General features: G+C 37.8%; 1 protein-coding gene across 6 annotated transcripts in view; it reads left to right on the forward strand.

The window, feature by feature from the left end:
* The window catches only part of Rbm6 (RNA binding motif protein 6), a 104,166-nt gene that overhangs the window by 24,356 nt on the left and 63,527 nt on the right, over positions 1–16,283 (forward strand). For 4 of the 6 annotated variants that reach the window (XM_063248885.1, XM_063248884.1, XM_063248886.1 and 1 more), the window contains one exon: positions 792–861. The exons of 1 other annotated variant lie outside the window; for it this stretch is intronic. In XM_063248885.1, the coding sequence (XP_063104955.1) occupies positions 792–861 (70 nt within the window). Of the gene's footprint in view, positions 1–791; positions 862–4,696; positions 4,835–16,283 lie in introns of those variants that run through there. One more of the 6 variants, XM_063248887.1, reaches the window with a different exon arrangement.

A 16,283-nucleotide genomic window follows, 5' to 3' on the forward strand; every position in this document is an offset into this window, starting at 1 on the left:
ACATCCCTAATCTGATAATATGAAATTCAGAATACTCCAAAGTCTAAAAGCTTTTGAGCATTTTGGATTCTAGATTTTCAGTTCGTATCATGTGTCAGTGGATATTATAAAGTTACTGCCTCCATGAATAATTAAAAAAAAAAGCAAGCAAAAAATACATAACAGTGATGTTTTCTGAAGAAGACTATAGTAAAGATAGAATGTCACTGGGATTGATGTCATTTTACATTGAGCAGTTAGGACACTGAGTCCAGACCTTAATGCATGAGAGAATAGGTTATTGGAAGATAGAGAAGAACCTCACCAGACTGAATTCACATGCCATGGACCTGAACTGAGCTCAGTGCATCATTTTATGTTAACAGATGAGAAACTAGGCACTAAGAGGTTAAACAAGTGGGAAGGAAAGTTTGAAATTTAGATAGTTCTATTTCTTGAGTTCTTTTTTTTTTTTTTTTTTGTCTTTTTCTTTTTTAACGGTACCGGGGATTGAACTCACGACTGTCTGCTTGCAAGGCAGGCGCTTATGCCGCTGAGCTAAATCCCCAGCCCCTATTTCTTGAGTTCTTAAAGGTTACACTCTTCTGCCTTTCGTGTATACTTGGGAATTTTTGAATAAGCATGACTTAATTTTGCCTTTATAAAATAATCATAGTTTAAAATTATATAGAGAAAAAAAATTATATAGAGTAAAACCACTAGGGAAAATTTAATGGTGTTTGACTATGATTTGTGTCATCAGTACGATTACCATATTCTTTTTTTTTTTTTTGATTACCATATTCTTACAGATTCTTAATGCCTTTCGGATTGCCAGTGGAATGCCTGTAAAGGAGTTGCAGTTGAAGGAGTATAACACAGGTGAGTTTCTTTACAGGTATGTGGCACTGGGTTAGGAAGGATCTTTGTCAGGTCTCGGCATCATATGCTACTGGAAAAAAAATTTTCTTTTAAGAAACCACAATTAAGACTTCTAGAAAACTTCTGTTGGTGCCTGCAAATAACAGCCAGCCTTAGTCTTAGGTGTGGTTCTTTGTGGATGTTTATCCACATGTGGAACCAGAGTGTGTGTTCTATTTTTGCTGAATGCCTGTGAAATAAGGGTAGCATGTTTCCCTAAATAGATTTTATATAATTAAATTATTAAATTTTCTATTTATCTTTTTTATAGTGGCAGAATTCTTAGATTTAACTCCAGTAGAATTCAACAAACTTGCTACATATAAAATTTTACATTTTCTTGCTTCAAAGTAAAATTTACGACTGTACAGAGAAATTGTACAAGTTACTGGTTCCTTGAATTTTCAGTTTCTTGAGAACAGAATCCTGCAGTGCTAAATGTGGTGGTGTATGTCTGTAATCCCAGCACTCAGGTTGAAGCAAGAGGATGTAGTCCAGGCTAGCCTCGACCTCACTATGTGGTTCAGGCTGTTCTCAGGCTTGTGGCAATCCTCCTGTGTCAGCCTCTCAAGCGCTGAAATTATATATGTGCACCACCATGCCTGGCTTACAGTTCACTTTTAAGCAGTTTACCAGCGTTGGAAATTTTGCATTAATTAGATAGCTTCTTCAGATGAGTTCTGTAGAGGAAAATCATCTGCAGAAATAAACTTTATGTTTGAGAAAATATAGTATTTGTGTTAAGTCCAGAAGAAAGCCGTTTGTTTCTGTAGTTTGAAAATATCAACCCTGAATTTGTAGAAACATTACTAAATGTAGTTGTATTGCTCTTGTAAACTTCACTGTTTGCTCTTGTAAACTTCACTTTTGTTACTTATATTTTGCATGTATCTCAGAAATAATTTTGTTAGAAACTACAGGTAGAATTTTTAGGTTAGAGACACTCTTCAACTCAAGGATAATAGCCTTAGTTTTAATCTTGTGTTATGAACTGTACTTTAAGTACTGAATTATTTAGGGAAGAAGTGTCTTTTTTTTTTTGGTCTTTTTCCTTTTTATGGGTACCTGGGATCGGACTCATGACTGCCTGCTTGCAAGGCAGGCGCTTATGCCACTGAGCTAAATCCCCAGCCCCCGGGAAGAAGTGTCTTAATGTTTAAGTAACAGCATTTGAAATTTTTCAGTTTGTTTAGTATTGTTTTTTCTTTTTGGAAACAAGGTCTTGCTGCATAATTCAAACTGGCCTTAAACTCACTATGTAGCAAAATAAATAAATGCGTACGATGGAGCCCCAGGCTGGCTTTGAAATCCTCGAAGTCCTCCTTCCTCAGCTTCCCAGGTGTTGAGATTACAAGAGTGTGCCACCCTGCTAAGCATTACTCATTTACTTTCTATTTAAATTCTCACATATGTTGTGAGAGTAAAATCTACATTAAACTCTAGGGTCCAAATTGTTGACTGTAATATCTGTTTAGATTCATAACTGGCAGGCCAGGTGTTGGTGACACGTTCCTATAATCCCAGCACTCAGAAGGCTGAGGCAGGAGATCATTGTGAGTTCGAAACTAGACTGGGCTACAAAATGAGTTCAAGGCCAGTCTGCACTGCATAGTTACACCCTGTTTCAAAAAGTCATGCACATAAAAAAAAATCGTCATTGGCAGGCCAAAGACATTGATGTATATATGAAATCATTTAGGACGTGTGATTTTTTTTTTTTTTTTTTTTGAGATATGGTGTCACTGTGCAATTCAGGCTGGCCTTGAGTTTACTTTGTAGCCCAGGCTGGTCTCAAACTCAAAATGATAATCCTGTCTCAGCCTCCCAAGTGCTGGGCCACCATGCCCAGCCTGACAGTGTGATTTTTTTTTTTTTTTTTTGTTTGTTGGCACCGGGAATCAAATTCATGACCTTGTGCTTGCCAGGCAGGTGCTTAAGCCACTGAACTAAATCCCTGGCTGACAGTGTGATTTTTAAAGACTCCATATTTTATTATATGGAGTGATAGTGTATTTTATGTACATAAGCACCTTTTTTCAGGGGGAGTCTTTCTTTTGAGACCAGCTTTCACTATATGGTTCAGGTTGGTCTTAAACTCACTGTGTAGCCCAGGCTGGCATTGAACTCTCAGCAGTCCAGCTATCTCAGCCTCCTGAGTGCTGAATTACAGGTGTGTACCACCACACCCGGCTATGTATGATTGTTTTTAATAAAAGGATCCAATTACCAGTGTCCATGTATTAATGCTACATTTCTATGTAAGAAATAGAAGCAATTTTTGAAAACATCAGTCAGATCATATTATCTCCAAGCCTCTGGCTTTTGATTTCACTTGGAACTCCTTGCTCTGATTTACAAAGCCCTGCATGATGTGGCCCTAGGTAGCTATCTGACCTTTATCATACAGCTCTGTACTTGCTATATCATGCTATAGCCATGTGGGCTTTCCCTTGACCTTGACAAGTACTAACTTTTTTGGTGTCAGAGGCTTTGCACTACTCTTTTTTCTGGTCTTCACTTGTCTTTTGTGTTTTACTTCTTGGCTTTACTGTTGCCTCTGTGAAGCTATACTACCCAATCAAATCTAAATCCAATCTGAAATCTAATCTCCAGTCTAAAATCACCTCTTAGTTACTTTTGATCATTTCATTTGTTGGCATTGGATCTATCACCCTGATGTTTTTCTTGGTGGTTTCAGGTATGTCATTATTTTCACTAGAAAGTTAGCTCCATGCTGGGTGTAGTGGTGCACATTTGTAATCTCAGCACTTGGGAGACTGGGGCAAGAGGATTACCATGAGTTCAAGGCCAATCTGAACTACAGATCAAGATCCTGCCTCAAAAAAAAGAAAGCTCCATGACACCTGTACTTAACTCTCAGTGGAATAGATCATTGTCTATGTATGATATAGGTGGAGAACAGCTGTGATCTCCCCTCAAATGAACAGCACTGACATGTTCATTATGGAATTATACAAGCATGACTGTCCTATTGGGCGGATAGTAACACCTGATAGGACAGTCCATGCTTTCAGTGGAATAAGTCATTTATGTTCAGCTAGTAGTTCAAGCTGGCAGGAACTTGTTAATGGATAGTTTAGGTTTCTTAGTAGTGCCCTTAGGTCTTATATATGTGTTGAGTCATGTGTCTTAGAATAATCAGATGTTGGGCTGGGGATTTAGTTCAGTGGCATAAACATCTGCCCTGCAAGCTTGAGGTCGTGAGTTCGATCTCTGGTATCGCAAAAAAAATCAAATGTTTGGAGAACTTTAATATTTACTCATTAAAAGATAATGTATGAATCTTAGTGGAAAGGCTGAATTTTCTTGTTTTTTTTTTTTATTTTTTTCAAGATAGTCTTGTAGTGTAGTTCAGGCTGGCTATAAACTCACTATGTAGCCCAGGCTGGCTTGAACTCAACACTGTCTTCCTGCTTCAGTTTCCCAAGTGCTGAAATTACAGGTGTGTGTAATTGTGTCTGGCTGGTTTGACTTTTTTTTCATACTGGGGATCAGACTCATGACCTTGCACATGCCAGGCAGGTGCTTGTGCCACTGAGCTAAATCCCCTGCCTTTGACTTTTATAAATGAGAAATGGTAGTTATTTGGGGTTGGATGATGATCTGCAAGAGTTTGCTGGGTGGACATTGCTCATAACGGATTAGGAGGGTAGAGAGTTCTTCCTCTTAGTTGATGTAGTAGGGAGTTGCTTTGGAACAGAGAAATGATTAATGTCTGTTCACACACTCTAGTTTGTTTTCTTTGTTTTTTTTATATCTTTTTGAGACAGGGTCTCATTGTGCAGTTCAGGATGGCTGTGAGCTCACTTTGTAGCCCAGACTGGTCTAACCCTGACTCGCAAACATCCTCCTGCCTCAGCCTCCTGAGTGCTGGGATTACAGGCATGTGCCACCATGCCCAGCTCAACTCCAGGTAATTTGTTTTTTGGTCTATTGAGAGCTATTTAAGTATAGGGTAAATTCTTTTATCAAGAATGTGTGAGTAGCCGGGCATGGTGGTCCATACCTGTGATTCTTACTTGGGAGGCTGAGGCAAGAGGATCACTGCAAGTTTGAGTCCAGCCTGGGCTACATAGTGAGCTAAAGGCCAACCTGAACTATATAGTGAGACCCTGTTTCAAAATAACAAAGCAAAACAAAAAAGAACCAGTGAGTTTAATGAGTGTACAGATTTTTCTGGTTTTAGAAATGTGATAGGTACATCATATGTAAACTCTAATGGATAAGTACTCTGGTATAATACTTATACAGCAAAATCTGTGAATATTCTCACTAAGAAGACTGAGACTAAAGAGAGTGAAGTGTAGGTCAAAATTTAGCTCAAAATACTTTGATTAAAATTTACTGGAAATGTTTTTTAAGAAAACTGGGTTTTGGAATTATAGATAAGGGATTGTGAACCTACATATATTGTATATATTTGAGTTTTTCATTTGCCATTTGTAACATGTATTATAATCTCATTTGTTGTATATTATCTTGAGCTATATGATTGTATTTTTGGAAAAAGTATCAGGAGTGACATGTCTTTTGGTGACTGGACAAATAAACTCTTGCATATACCACTTATGGGATTCTTCTCAGCAGTAAAAATAGAGAATCTACTCAGACACGTAACAGCATAGTTGAATCTCAGAGGCATTGTTATGTTGAGTGAATACCCAGAATCTGCCAGGTGTCGTGGCACATGCCTGTAAGCTTGACACTCTGGGAGGCCAAGGATTACAAATTTGAGCCCAACCTAGGCAATTTAGTGACTTAGCAAGAATTGCCTCAAAAGAAATTTAAAAAGTACTAGGGATGTAGTTCAGTAGAAGGCCCTGGTTTCAGTCATTGGTATTGCAAACAAGCAAACTGCGCATATCCACAGAGGTACAAAGCAGATTAGTAATTGTCAGGGGAAATGAGTGATTGCTTACCATACTCACTATGGAGCTGTAACTTCTATGTGTTGCTGGCAGGCAATTTGAACAACTGGTGATACGTGCATGACTATCCACTGGATACAAACTGTCCAATGAGGCAGTCATACATGTTACCACTGGTAGTTCAAGCTGGTGGGAACATGATAATGAATATGGGGTTTCCTTTGGAATGATAAAAATCCTCTGAAACTAGATAGTGGTGATGGTTATACAGCATTATGAATGTACTTAATGCTCCTGATTTGTATACTTTTTTTTTTTTTTTGTCTTTTTCCTTTTTATCGGTACCGGGGATCGAACTCACGACTGTCTGCTTGCAAGGCAGGTGCTTATGCCGCTGAGCTAAATCTCTAGCCCCCCGATTTGTATACTTTGAAACAGTGTAGTTAATTTTATGGATGTTTGACATGTTGCCTAGGTTGGCCTTAAACTCCTGGGTTGAAATGATTATTCTTCCTCAGCCTTCTAGGTAGCTGGGACTACAGGCATGCATCACCATGCCTGGCTTGATTACAGTTTTTTAAAAAAAGTCTGTGTACTTTGTAGTTCCACTTAACAGTCAAAATTTTAGGGATAGAAGATAGGGGTTGCCAGGGTGTTGGGAACGGGCTTGACTATGAAAGGAAGCACAAGAGAATTTTTTGGATAATGGAATTGTTCTGTATATTGATTGTGGTAGCACATGGTATATCAGTGATAAATATGCTGAGGTTGTTACTACTGTGGTCATGTGAGAGACCACCCTTAGACACACTGACATTTTTAGAAGTAAAAGGCCACAAAGCATTCAGCTTTTTTATGGGTTAGAGCAACTATTCAGTGTGTATGGAGAAAGGACGAAGAGAATAATGTTAAAGTATATGGGGCAGGTGGGCATGACGGTACATGCCTATAATCCCAGGACTTTGCTGACTGGGACAAGAGGATTGCCAAGAGTTCAAGACGAGCAAGACCCTGTCTGAAAAATCTAGATGAAGTGTACTTTCTTCATATCATTATCATTATTATTATTATAATTATTATTATTTTGGTCTTTTTGAGGCAGAGTTTTACTATGCAGTTCAGGCTGGCCTTCGGCTCAATTTGTAGAACAGGCTGGCCTCAAACTCCAAGTGATCCTCCTGCCTCAGCCTCCCGAGTGCTGGAATTACCACACCAGGATTGTACCATCATTCTTTTTTTTTTTTGCACTATTATTCTTGCAACTTTTTTGGAAAACTGGATTCTAGAAGTGTAGATTCAACCAACTGTAGATAAATATTCACATCATTTCATTTCCATTGAATGTTCATGGGTTTTTTCTTTCTCTTTTGCTTCTTCTTCCTCTTTCTCTCGTTCTCTCTCTCTCTTTGTTTTTTTGCTTTTTAAGATGGGGGTCTTACTGTGCAGCTCAGGCTGGGCTCAGACTCTTGGTGATCTTCCTGCCTCAACCTCCTGGGTACTGAAATTGCAGGCATGCATCGCCATGCCTAGCTCTGGACTTTTTCCCCCTTGTCATTATCCTTGATAACTGTCTGGTTTGTTAAATTCATGGGTGTACTGAGGGCTGACTATACTTCCTCCAGAAATCTTGGCATAGTTGTAGATCTTCTCATTCTTGCAATGTTTCTGCAGTGTATGAATGCAGATAGAATTGCTTTTTTTTTTTTTTTGGTACTGGGAATCGAACTCAGTACCTCATGCTTGCCAGGCAGGCACTGTGCCATTGAGCTATATCCCTGACCCCTAGAATTGCTCTTGATTTTTAAGTGTACTGTGTAGTATATAAGCTTGCTGTGATATTTATTAAAAAATAATATGATTTTTGGGTTACATTTCATAATACAACTTAAAAAGAGAGTAACTTCCTATAGCTACTGGTGTGCTATGGATTTATTTTAGTACTGTTTTATTAACTATTATCATAGAGTTAGTATTAATAGGTGCTGTTAGTAGGAAGAAGCAATATCTTGCTTGATTCTTTCAGTGTTCACCTAATGAATGGGAAGTTTTTGTGGTTTTTGAGGAGGAAATTTCTTCTTAAAAAGTAGGCATTTGTTGTGATCAGATCACTAGGTCTCCTGTTGTACTATTGTGAATCTCCTGAAAAAAACATTGTATCAGAGTCCCTATAATCTCTGTGTCTCCTAAAGGTAACAGGTTTCATTATTCACAGTTAAAATAGTTTGAGTATTTCTGGGTGTGGTGACATACACATGTAAACCCAACACTCAGGAGTCTGAGACAGGAAAATTGCCATGAGTTCAAGGCCAACCTGGATTTCATAGCATGGCCTTATCTGGAAAGAAAAAACAAAACAAAGCAACAACAAAAAGTTAGTTTGAATCTTATCTCTGTTATGATAAAGTAGAAGTGCTTTCCTTAAGAAAAGTTTAAAGTTCTTTCAGTTTAGGGACAGAAAGCCACTGTGAAACTGGAGAATGGATGAGTGTAGTAGAATAAGTATCACAGTATGGTCTTAAGTGAGAGAAAGACACAATAGCTAAACATTATTTAGAAAGAATAAATTATAATTGAAAAGTTTTAGTGTACATTTTGCAGTGTTTTTGACATTTATAGAATAAAGAAGTAAAACGCTTTTTTGGAGGGGCTAGCCATATGTTACTTTTTTTTTGTGATGGTGTATATTGAACCCTAGACCTGAGTATGCTAAGCAAGCACTCTGTTGTCTAGATACATCGCCAGCCCCACCCTTTCTGTCCTCCCAGAGGTCTTGTTTTTAAACAGGATTCTTCACCACATTTGGTAAAGATATTTACACATGAACCTTAAAGAAAGGTGGCCGAGCTTTAAAAAATAAAAATGAGTAAGAAGCCAAGAGGCAGGTTTTAGAGCTGGGCTTTGTTTTGTTTTTTGAGACAGGGTCTCCCTATGTAGTTCAGGCTGACCTTGAACGCATGGTAATCCTCCTGCCTAAGCTTCCTGAGTGCTGGGATTACAAGTATGCACCATCACACCTGGCAGGCTGGGTGAATCTTGTGGAGGCAGTGGCTGGAGAAGAATCATAGCAGGCCTTGGAGAAGAATCCTGAGCCAGACATTATGCCTATAATTCCAACTGCTCAGGTGGGCGAGGCAGGAGGATTGGAAGTTCAAGGCTAGCCTGGGAAATTTAGTGAAACCCTATTTCAAAGTAGAATGATGTAAAAGAGCTGGGAATATAGCTCAGCACTACCTGGGTTTGATTCTCAGTACTACCAACAAAACAAAACAAGACATATATCCAAAACTCCTGAGGTTTTGGTGTTAGAGGAAATGGTCCTGGGGAAGGCGCCTAGAAATGGTTAATTTTAGTTATTTTTTAGAATGACAGGGTTTGACTTATTTTCTTTTTAAAATTGCCTACCCCAAAGATTTTTCAGTAGAGGGTTCTGTTAGTGAGTATGGATGTTTACCCTCATTTTAAGAAATTGCCTCTATTATGAGAGGTTACCTTTGTATAGATCCTGACAACAGCCAAATTGGCCAAGTACTGAGCAGAGATGCTCTGAGTTACATTTATTCATAATACTGAACTGGTTAGGTGATGCAATACTTTCTGCAAAGTAGGAGTTGCTGCGCTCTTAGAGAAGTGATAGCTGGAAGCTCCAATGGACTTTGGGAGTAATAGGGTACCAAGGTTTAGTGTTTAAGGGAGTTAGAGATTTAATTCTGTCGGCTGGTGGAGAAGGAGTTGTATAAGAAGCACTGCTATTTTTGAGGGGATTGATAGGATGATTCCCTTTTCAGAGTTGCTGTTACCTTTTTTATTAATTAATTTATTTATTGGGTTGCTTACGATTGAACCCAAGCCTTTATGTTTGTTAGGCAAACACTCTACCATTGAACTATAACTCAGCCATCTTCTGATTTTAAAGTAAAATCTTAGTGCAGTTTTGGAAAGCAAGACTTCGTGATTACCAGTTTCATTTAATAGCCTTTTTTTTTTCCCCTTGTACTGGGAATCAAACTCATGACTTAACATTTTCTAGGCAGGGACTACATCTGAGCTATATACCCAGCCTAAATAGCCTTCTTTCTTAAGCATAATTATCTTTTCCAGCCCATAAGATAAAATTCACTTTCTGTGTTGGGATCTAACTCATTTTTTAGTTTATTGAAACTCCTTAAATTATCAAGGATGGTTAGTAATAGTTTGCAGTTGGGAATTTTTGTATTATCATTGACTTTTACTGGCTGTCTATATGCTATGTTCTTTTTGTTGTTGTCGTTGCAGTTTTGAGATAGTGTCTGACTATGTAGCCCAGGCTGGCCTCCAACTTGCTATGCTCTTCCTATCTCCTTCTCAAGTGCTGGGGTTGCAGGTGTGCTCCAACATGCCTGATTTGTGCTACCTTTCTGTGAGACTTTTGGATATTGAGTCTCATTGTAGATCTGATAATGAGGCTTTCCAAAACCTTTTATTTGAAACAGATTACTAGATTTGGTTGGTAGCTTGTTCTCTTGGAAGTCTCTATCTGAACCACATACAACATCTGGAGGTAGAAAAGGTAGGTATTGAAAACGGAGTTTGACAGTAACTTGTGTTTTCTTCTGATATTCTTAACTTATAGTCCACTTTAGTCTATTTTTAGAGAGGAGAGCACTTTTTCGAGTAGGATTTGAGGTGTCAAACATTAACTTGTGTGTAAAAAGTTTAAGGAAAAGGGCCATCCTGTACTCTGCTGCTCTCCTCCTCCATGTTTTTCTTCTTCTTCTTCTTTTTTTTTTTTTTTTGAATTTGGGATTAAATCTAGGGCCTTTGTTTTATGGCCCCAGCCCTTTTTTCACTTTTATTTTGAGAGACTCTTGCTAATTTGCCCAAACTGGGCTTCAACTGTGATTCTCCTGCTTTAGTTTCTCAGAGTACTGGGGTTATAGATATACACCACTGTGCCCAGCTTTTCATATTGTTATAGTCACCTGAATGTTCCAAGATTGGCAAGAGATAATTTATTACAGCAGGGTTGTGTGGAATATCTCAAAATACTGCCTTTTTTTTTTTTTAATAGAGGAAAATCAAGCCAGGTCCTTGCCCATGCTGGTTAAGGGCTTTCTTTACCAGTGATTTGTACCCATATCCCAAAATATTGCCATATTTCTGATTGTTTTGTTTACCCTTTTGAGGCTCAGTAAAGAAATGTTTTAACTTCATGAAGAGTTTTGGCTTTCAGTAGAAGACAATTGCTTTTTTCCCAGAGGTCTTTTAGATTTGTTGGTGTAATATAAAAGGTACCTAAGGACTAAAATTATAGCACAATGATTGAGTGCATGCTCCCCCCCCCCCCCGCAAAATACCAAAAAACCAGTAACCTGAGTTCTTTGATCAGGTAGTAGGAATGGTAGAAAGCAGGAAAATACTAAATTTGGTGTATGTGTTTATATTTGTCTTCTCTAGCTTAAATTCTCCACCTATAGGTTTCAGATTCACCTTTGAAGTTTGGGTTTAGGATCACATCATTCTCACTGAGCAGAGAATGTCGAATCAGCCCTAAGGAACATGGTTAGAACAGGGATCCAGCAGGCAACTCAGGCTCTGCTTACCCATGAGATAGCTGTTAGGGGACAAGTTGTTACTTGGCTGTCAAAAGAAATGTACAGGAAACTTGATAAATATAACAGGTTTTTTTGGAGAGAAGATGACCAGATTCACCTGTGTGCCAAATGCCTTATAGTCACTCTGGAGTAGTAGTGCATGCATGCCTGTGATCCTAGCATTCTGGGAGGCTAACACAGGAGGATTGCCAAGTTTTAGCTCAACCAAGGCAACTTAGTAATTTAGCAAGATCCTGTGTCAAAATAACTATCACAATGAATGTGTTTATTATATATAACAAACACATTCTAATAAAAACAATTTTTAAAAATTTTCAAAGGCCTCCTGGACATATAGCTCAGTGTGAAGGTCCTGGGTTCAATTTCCCGTACTATCTACCTAACAAAAGTGAGAGGGTCTGGCATTGTGAAAGATGACCTTAAAAGTTCACAAAACCTGGTATAAACACTTAATATTACCAGCTTAAGATAAAAGTCACATTAATAGCCAGATAAGGCACATAGAGTAGGTCCAGAAAGATGCTGCACCTTGGAGCTTCTATTTAATGGAATTAGGATAACCCGCCCCCAGCATGTGGATGTTTTCATCAACCTGGAAGTTCTGAACCTGATGCTTAGAGATCTTTCTTTCTTTCTTTTTTTCTTTTTTTCTTTTCTTTTTTTTTTTTTTTGTGACAGGGCCTTGCAATGTAATTCAGGCTAGCCTTGAACTCACTTGCAGCCCGCCTGCTACTACCTCCAATTGCTGAAATTACAGGTGTGCACCACCAGTCCAACACATGTCAGTCTTTTTACTTAGGGAATTCCAGGGATTTTTAGGAACTCTATGTCTGGGAACCAGGAATAAGGACCGAATCCTGTGTGATAACCACAAATGGGGAGTCCACAAATGGAGAGAAACCATGGTTGATATCTAGCACGGTTAGTTGGACATTGGTTGTCTATTGGGGTAAGTGGATCAATAGAGTGCTATATAGCCCATTTCTGAACAGTGATTACTATATAAGAAATACAGGCTGGTCCGATGGCAGTGGGTTATCAGAACTTATTAACATTAGTGTCACTAAAGTTGGTATACCCCCCCCCACTGCTAAATTTGACTGGCTTTAAAAAAAAAAAAAAGAAATACAGATGTAACTGTGATTTCTTTGCTTGTATGTTGCTTCAGTAACAGTGCTTATGACACCTGGTATAAAATTGACTGAGCACCATCATATGCTAGATACTGTGCTAGGGTTGGGGATACAAAAATGAAAAGAGACTTCAGTCCTTAACCTGAGACTTTCGTTGATCTGGTGTCACCTTTCAGCATGGGCAGTTATAACTATGGAACAGTATATTTGAAAGACTCTTGTTTGTTCCTCATGATTGATTATAGGAGCAAATATGAAAGAAAACTGAATGAAATTACTGGTTGTTTAAAGATTGTCTACTCCTTCCTTATGCCTGAAGAGATTACCTTGAGGTGGTCTGGGCACTGCCATCTATCATGCTCACACGTGATCGTTACTTCCAGTGGAATTCAGATAGACTGAGTATGGGTGAGAGTTTCCTAATATGTTAAACTGGATCCAGAGGATCATCAGTAGACTAAAGTGACCCTGGGATTAATCTTGTACTTTGAAAAAAAAATCCAAAGAATTTTTTTCCTTTAACCACTTTAGTACAGGTAAAGAGCTAAATAAAATAGAGCCATGCAGTTTTCAAAAATTTAGCAGTTTTTGTCAGTAAATATGTTTCTTTGTCTTCTGTTTTATTAAAAATAGCAATCCTTATATGTGTCTTTGAGAGGGAGAAAACTGATTGTTTTTTGGTTGTTTTTGAGACAAGACATGGTATGTAGTCCAGGATGACCCTTGAACTCATAAGATATTTTTGGGTGCTAGGATTATAGATGTGCATCACCACTGCTTGGCTTAAAAATGCTTATAAGATATAAAAGTGATAGGTTGCATGTGGACTAAGTCCATTCTTCCCAGATGGTAGTTTGGCATATATTATAAATTGGATATTTTCCTGATTTTCATAATCGAGGCTACCAGGTGCATATTCACTTGAGGGTTTAACAGAGCAAAATACCTATTGGAAATTACTTTTTGTATTTATGTTTCGCTCTACTCAACATAATACCTGTTTAGAGAAAAATGTGTTTTTCTTTCAACCATACCAGCTAAACACTGTCTCTTGCCATACCAGGTAAACACTGTCTCATGTCTGATTATGTCTTAACATCATGATCTTCTTTTACATTTCATAGTTTGCCAATAGTCAGTCTCTCTCTCTCACTCTCTCTCTTTTTCTTTATTTTGAAGTTAGTAAAATACAACAGAACAAGACAGAATAAAGCCAACTGAGACCGTGTAGTGAAACTGGTATAGAACTTCTCTCTCTCTCTCTCTCTCTCTCTCTCTCCCTCTCCCTCTCTCCCTCTCCCTCTCCCTCTCCCTCTCCCTCTCCCCCTCTCTCTCTCCCTCTCTCTCTCTCTCTTGACAAGATTTCATTGTACAGTTCAGGCTGACCTTGAACTCATTTTGTAGTTCAGGTTGACCTTGAATTTAAAGGGATCCTCCTGCTTCAGCCTCCTCCCATGTATCGGGATTAAAGGCATGTGCACCACATCCAGCACCAATAGTTTTTTGTTTGTTTGTTTGTTTTTTTGGATTTTTTTTTTTTTTTTTTTTTTGTCTTTTTCCTTTTTATCGGCACCAGGGATCGAACTCACGACTGCCGGCTTGCAAGGCAGGCGCTTATGCCGCTGAGCTAAATCCCCAGCCCCGTTTTTTTGGATTTTTAAAAAAATTTTATTTAAAAGGAAAAAGAGAAAAAAACAAACCAAAAAAAGCGGTGTAAGGGTACAAGTAATACAGAACTACAAAAAAAAAAAAAAAAAAAAAAAAAAAAAAAACAGTAAGAAATCACCAGTTAATAGATTACATATTATCATCTTAGAGATAGTTGCTCAAGTCACAGTATCAAAGCATACAAAGTGGATATTCAAACAGTGAGACTGCAAACAGTTGTGTTCAACGATCCAACCAAAAACATTAATATGGTCAGCTATTTAACACCCCTAAACACACTTGCTGTTGTATCTTCTAGAGCACTTTTTTTCCTTCTCTTTTTTACAACAAAATTTACACATTTTGGGCTTTATTACTCCTTAGTTCTTATTACTTTTGGGGGGGGGGAGAATAAAGTCAAATATGGCAAAACAAAGTTGTCAGTCAAAACCAAGGATAGACATAGCACATGATGTAAAAACAGTACAAGGTTATCAGTAATGGTTACCATAATGTCTCTTGTTTCCTTAAAAAGAATTGTCTATCTCATTAGGTATTATAAAGTTGAACAAAACAATAGAGAACAAGACCAATAAAACTTAAGCATTGTAAACATTACAGGACTTCCAAAGGAGACAATAATCAAACCAGAATGGGCATCTTAGTGAATCTTATTGCCTTCAAAGTAGTTGCCTATACCCTCAAACTTGATACTATCATACAGAATGGAACAGAGTCTAATCAGTCAAAACAAGATAGTGGGAGTATTACAGGACTTCAAAACAAGTTAATAGGAAATCAAAAAAAGTTACTGTTATATATCCTGCTATTTTAAAAAAATTTTCCCCTTAATTAAAAAAACCATAAAAAATAACTAAATAATTTTTTTAATGAATAAGGGAGAGATTGAGATAAAAGAGGACATAACAATATAACAATACAGGTCAAAGCATGACTGTTTCAGCAACCTAGTGCTTCACTACCAAATAACCCGACTTAATAGTAGTTATCATAGTGTCTGTCTTTTTCCTTGAAATATTTGAATAAAACTTCATATACTATAGCTTCAGATACTTCCATATCAAGAAGCCCAGAATAAAGCCTTTCACCAATAGTTTTTTTATAGGAAATTTTATAGGATTTTCTTATGTTAATTGGCTTATTCTATATCAGTCTGAAGATAGGACTTCTATCTCATTTGCCTCAACAAATGCTTTTTTTTGTACCAGGAATTGAACTCACAACCTTGTACTTGCCAGGCAGGTGCTGTGCTGCTAAGCTATATCCCTGACCCAACAAGTGCTTTTCATAATGTTATGAAAGCTGAGCCTTAAAAAGATTAACAATTGACTTGAATAATCTGGGGATATGTTTGTCAGCATCATGCAACTAGCTTTTCTAGGGCCCAGAAACTGAAGAGTTAGTACTGGGATTAGATATTGCTCATTAGGTCTGTGTTTTCTATATCTTTCTCCTTGTACCTATCTGATTCACTTTTATTGTAGATTCTTTTTTGGGGACCAGTCCACCAAATACTTAATGAAGTTGAGGACTTGAAATTTTAATGTTAATTTTTTTTAGCAGGGTATGGAGGTGCACATCTGTAAGAAAAGTTCAGCCCTTGGGAGACTGCAACAGGAGGATCACAGAGGGTTTGAAGTCAGCTTAGGGCTATGTAGTGAGTTCAAGGCCAGGGTAGAATACATAGCAAGACTCTGTCTTGAAAAAAACCAATAAAAAAATAATAATGTTAACTTCTTAGTTTTCTTTCCCTTGTTGCTTTGTCTCATCCTTCTCAGCTGCCTAAAAATGTATAAGGAAATTCTTATTTCTATGAGATTTGTGTACACAGTTAGAATGGAGTCAGGTGTATGTTTCAGGAGTCATATAAATAAGCACAAAGACCTTTCAAGACCAGCAGACTTTTTCCTAGCAAGTGATGTTGAAGAAAAAGGTAATAGATCTTTTCATACTCTGTTAAAAAATCTGTGAGGTAGGGGCTGGGGGTTTAGCTCAGCGGCATAAGGGCCTGCCTTGTAAGCAGGCAGTCGTGAGTTCGATCCCTGGTACCGATAAAAAACCATAAAAAGACCAAAAAAACAAAACAAAACAAAACAAAATCT

Source organism: Cavia porcellus, unplaced genomic scaffold (genome assembly GCF_034190915.1).
Source record: "Cavia porcellus strain 051 isolate PalLab524CR breed Dunkin Hartley unplaced genomic scaffold, mCavPor4.1 scaffold_5, whole genome shotgun sequence".
Lineage (NCBI taxonomy): Eukaryota > Metazoa > Chordata > Mammalia > Rodentia > Caviidae > Cavia > Cavia porcellus.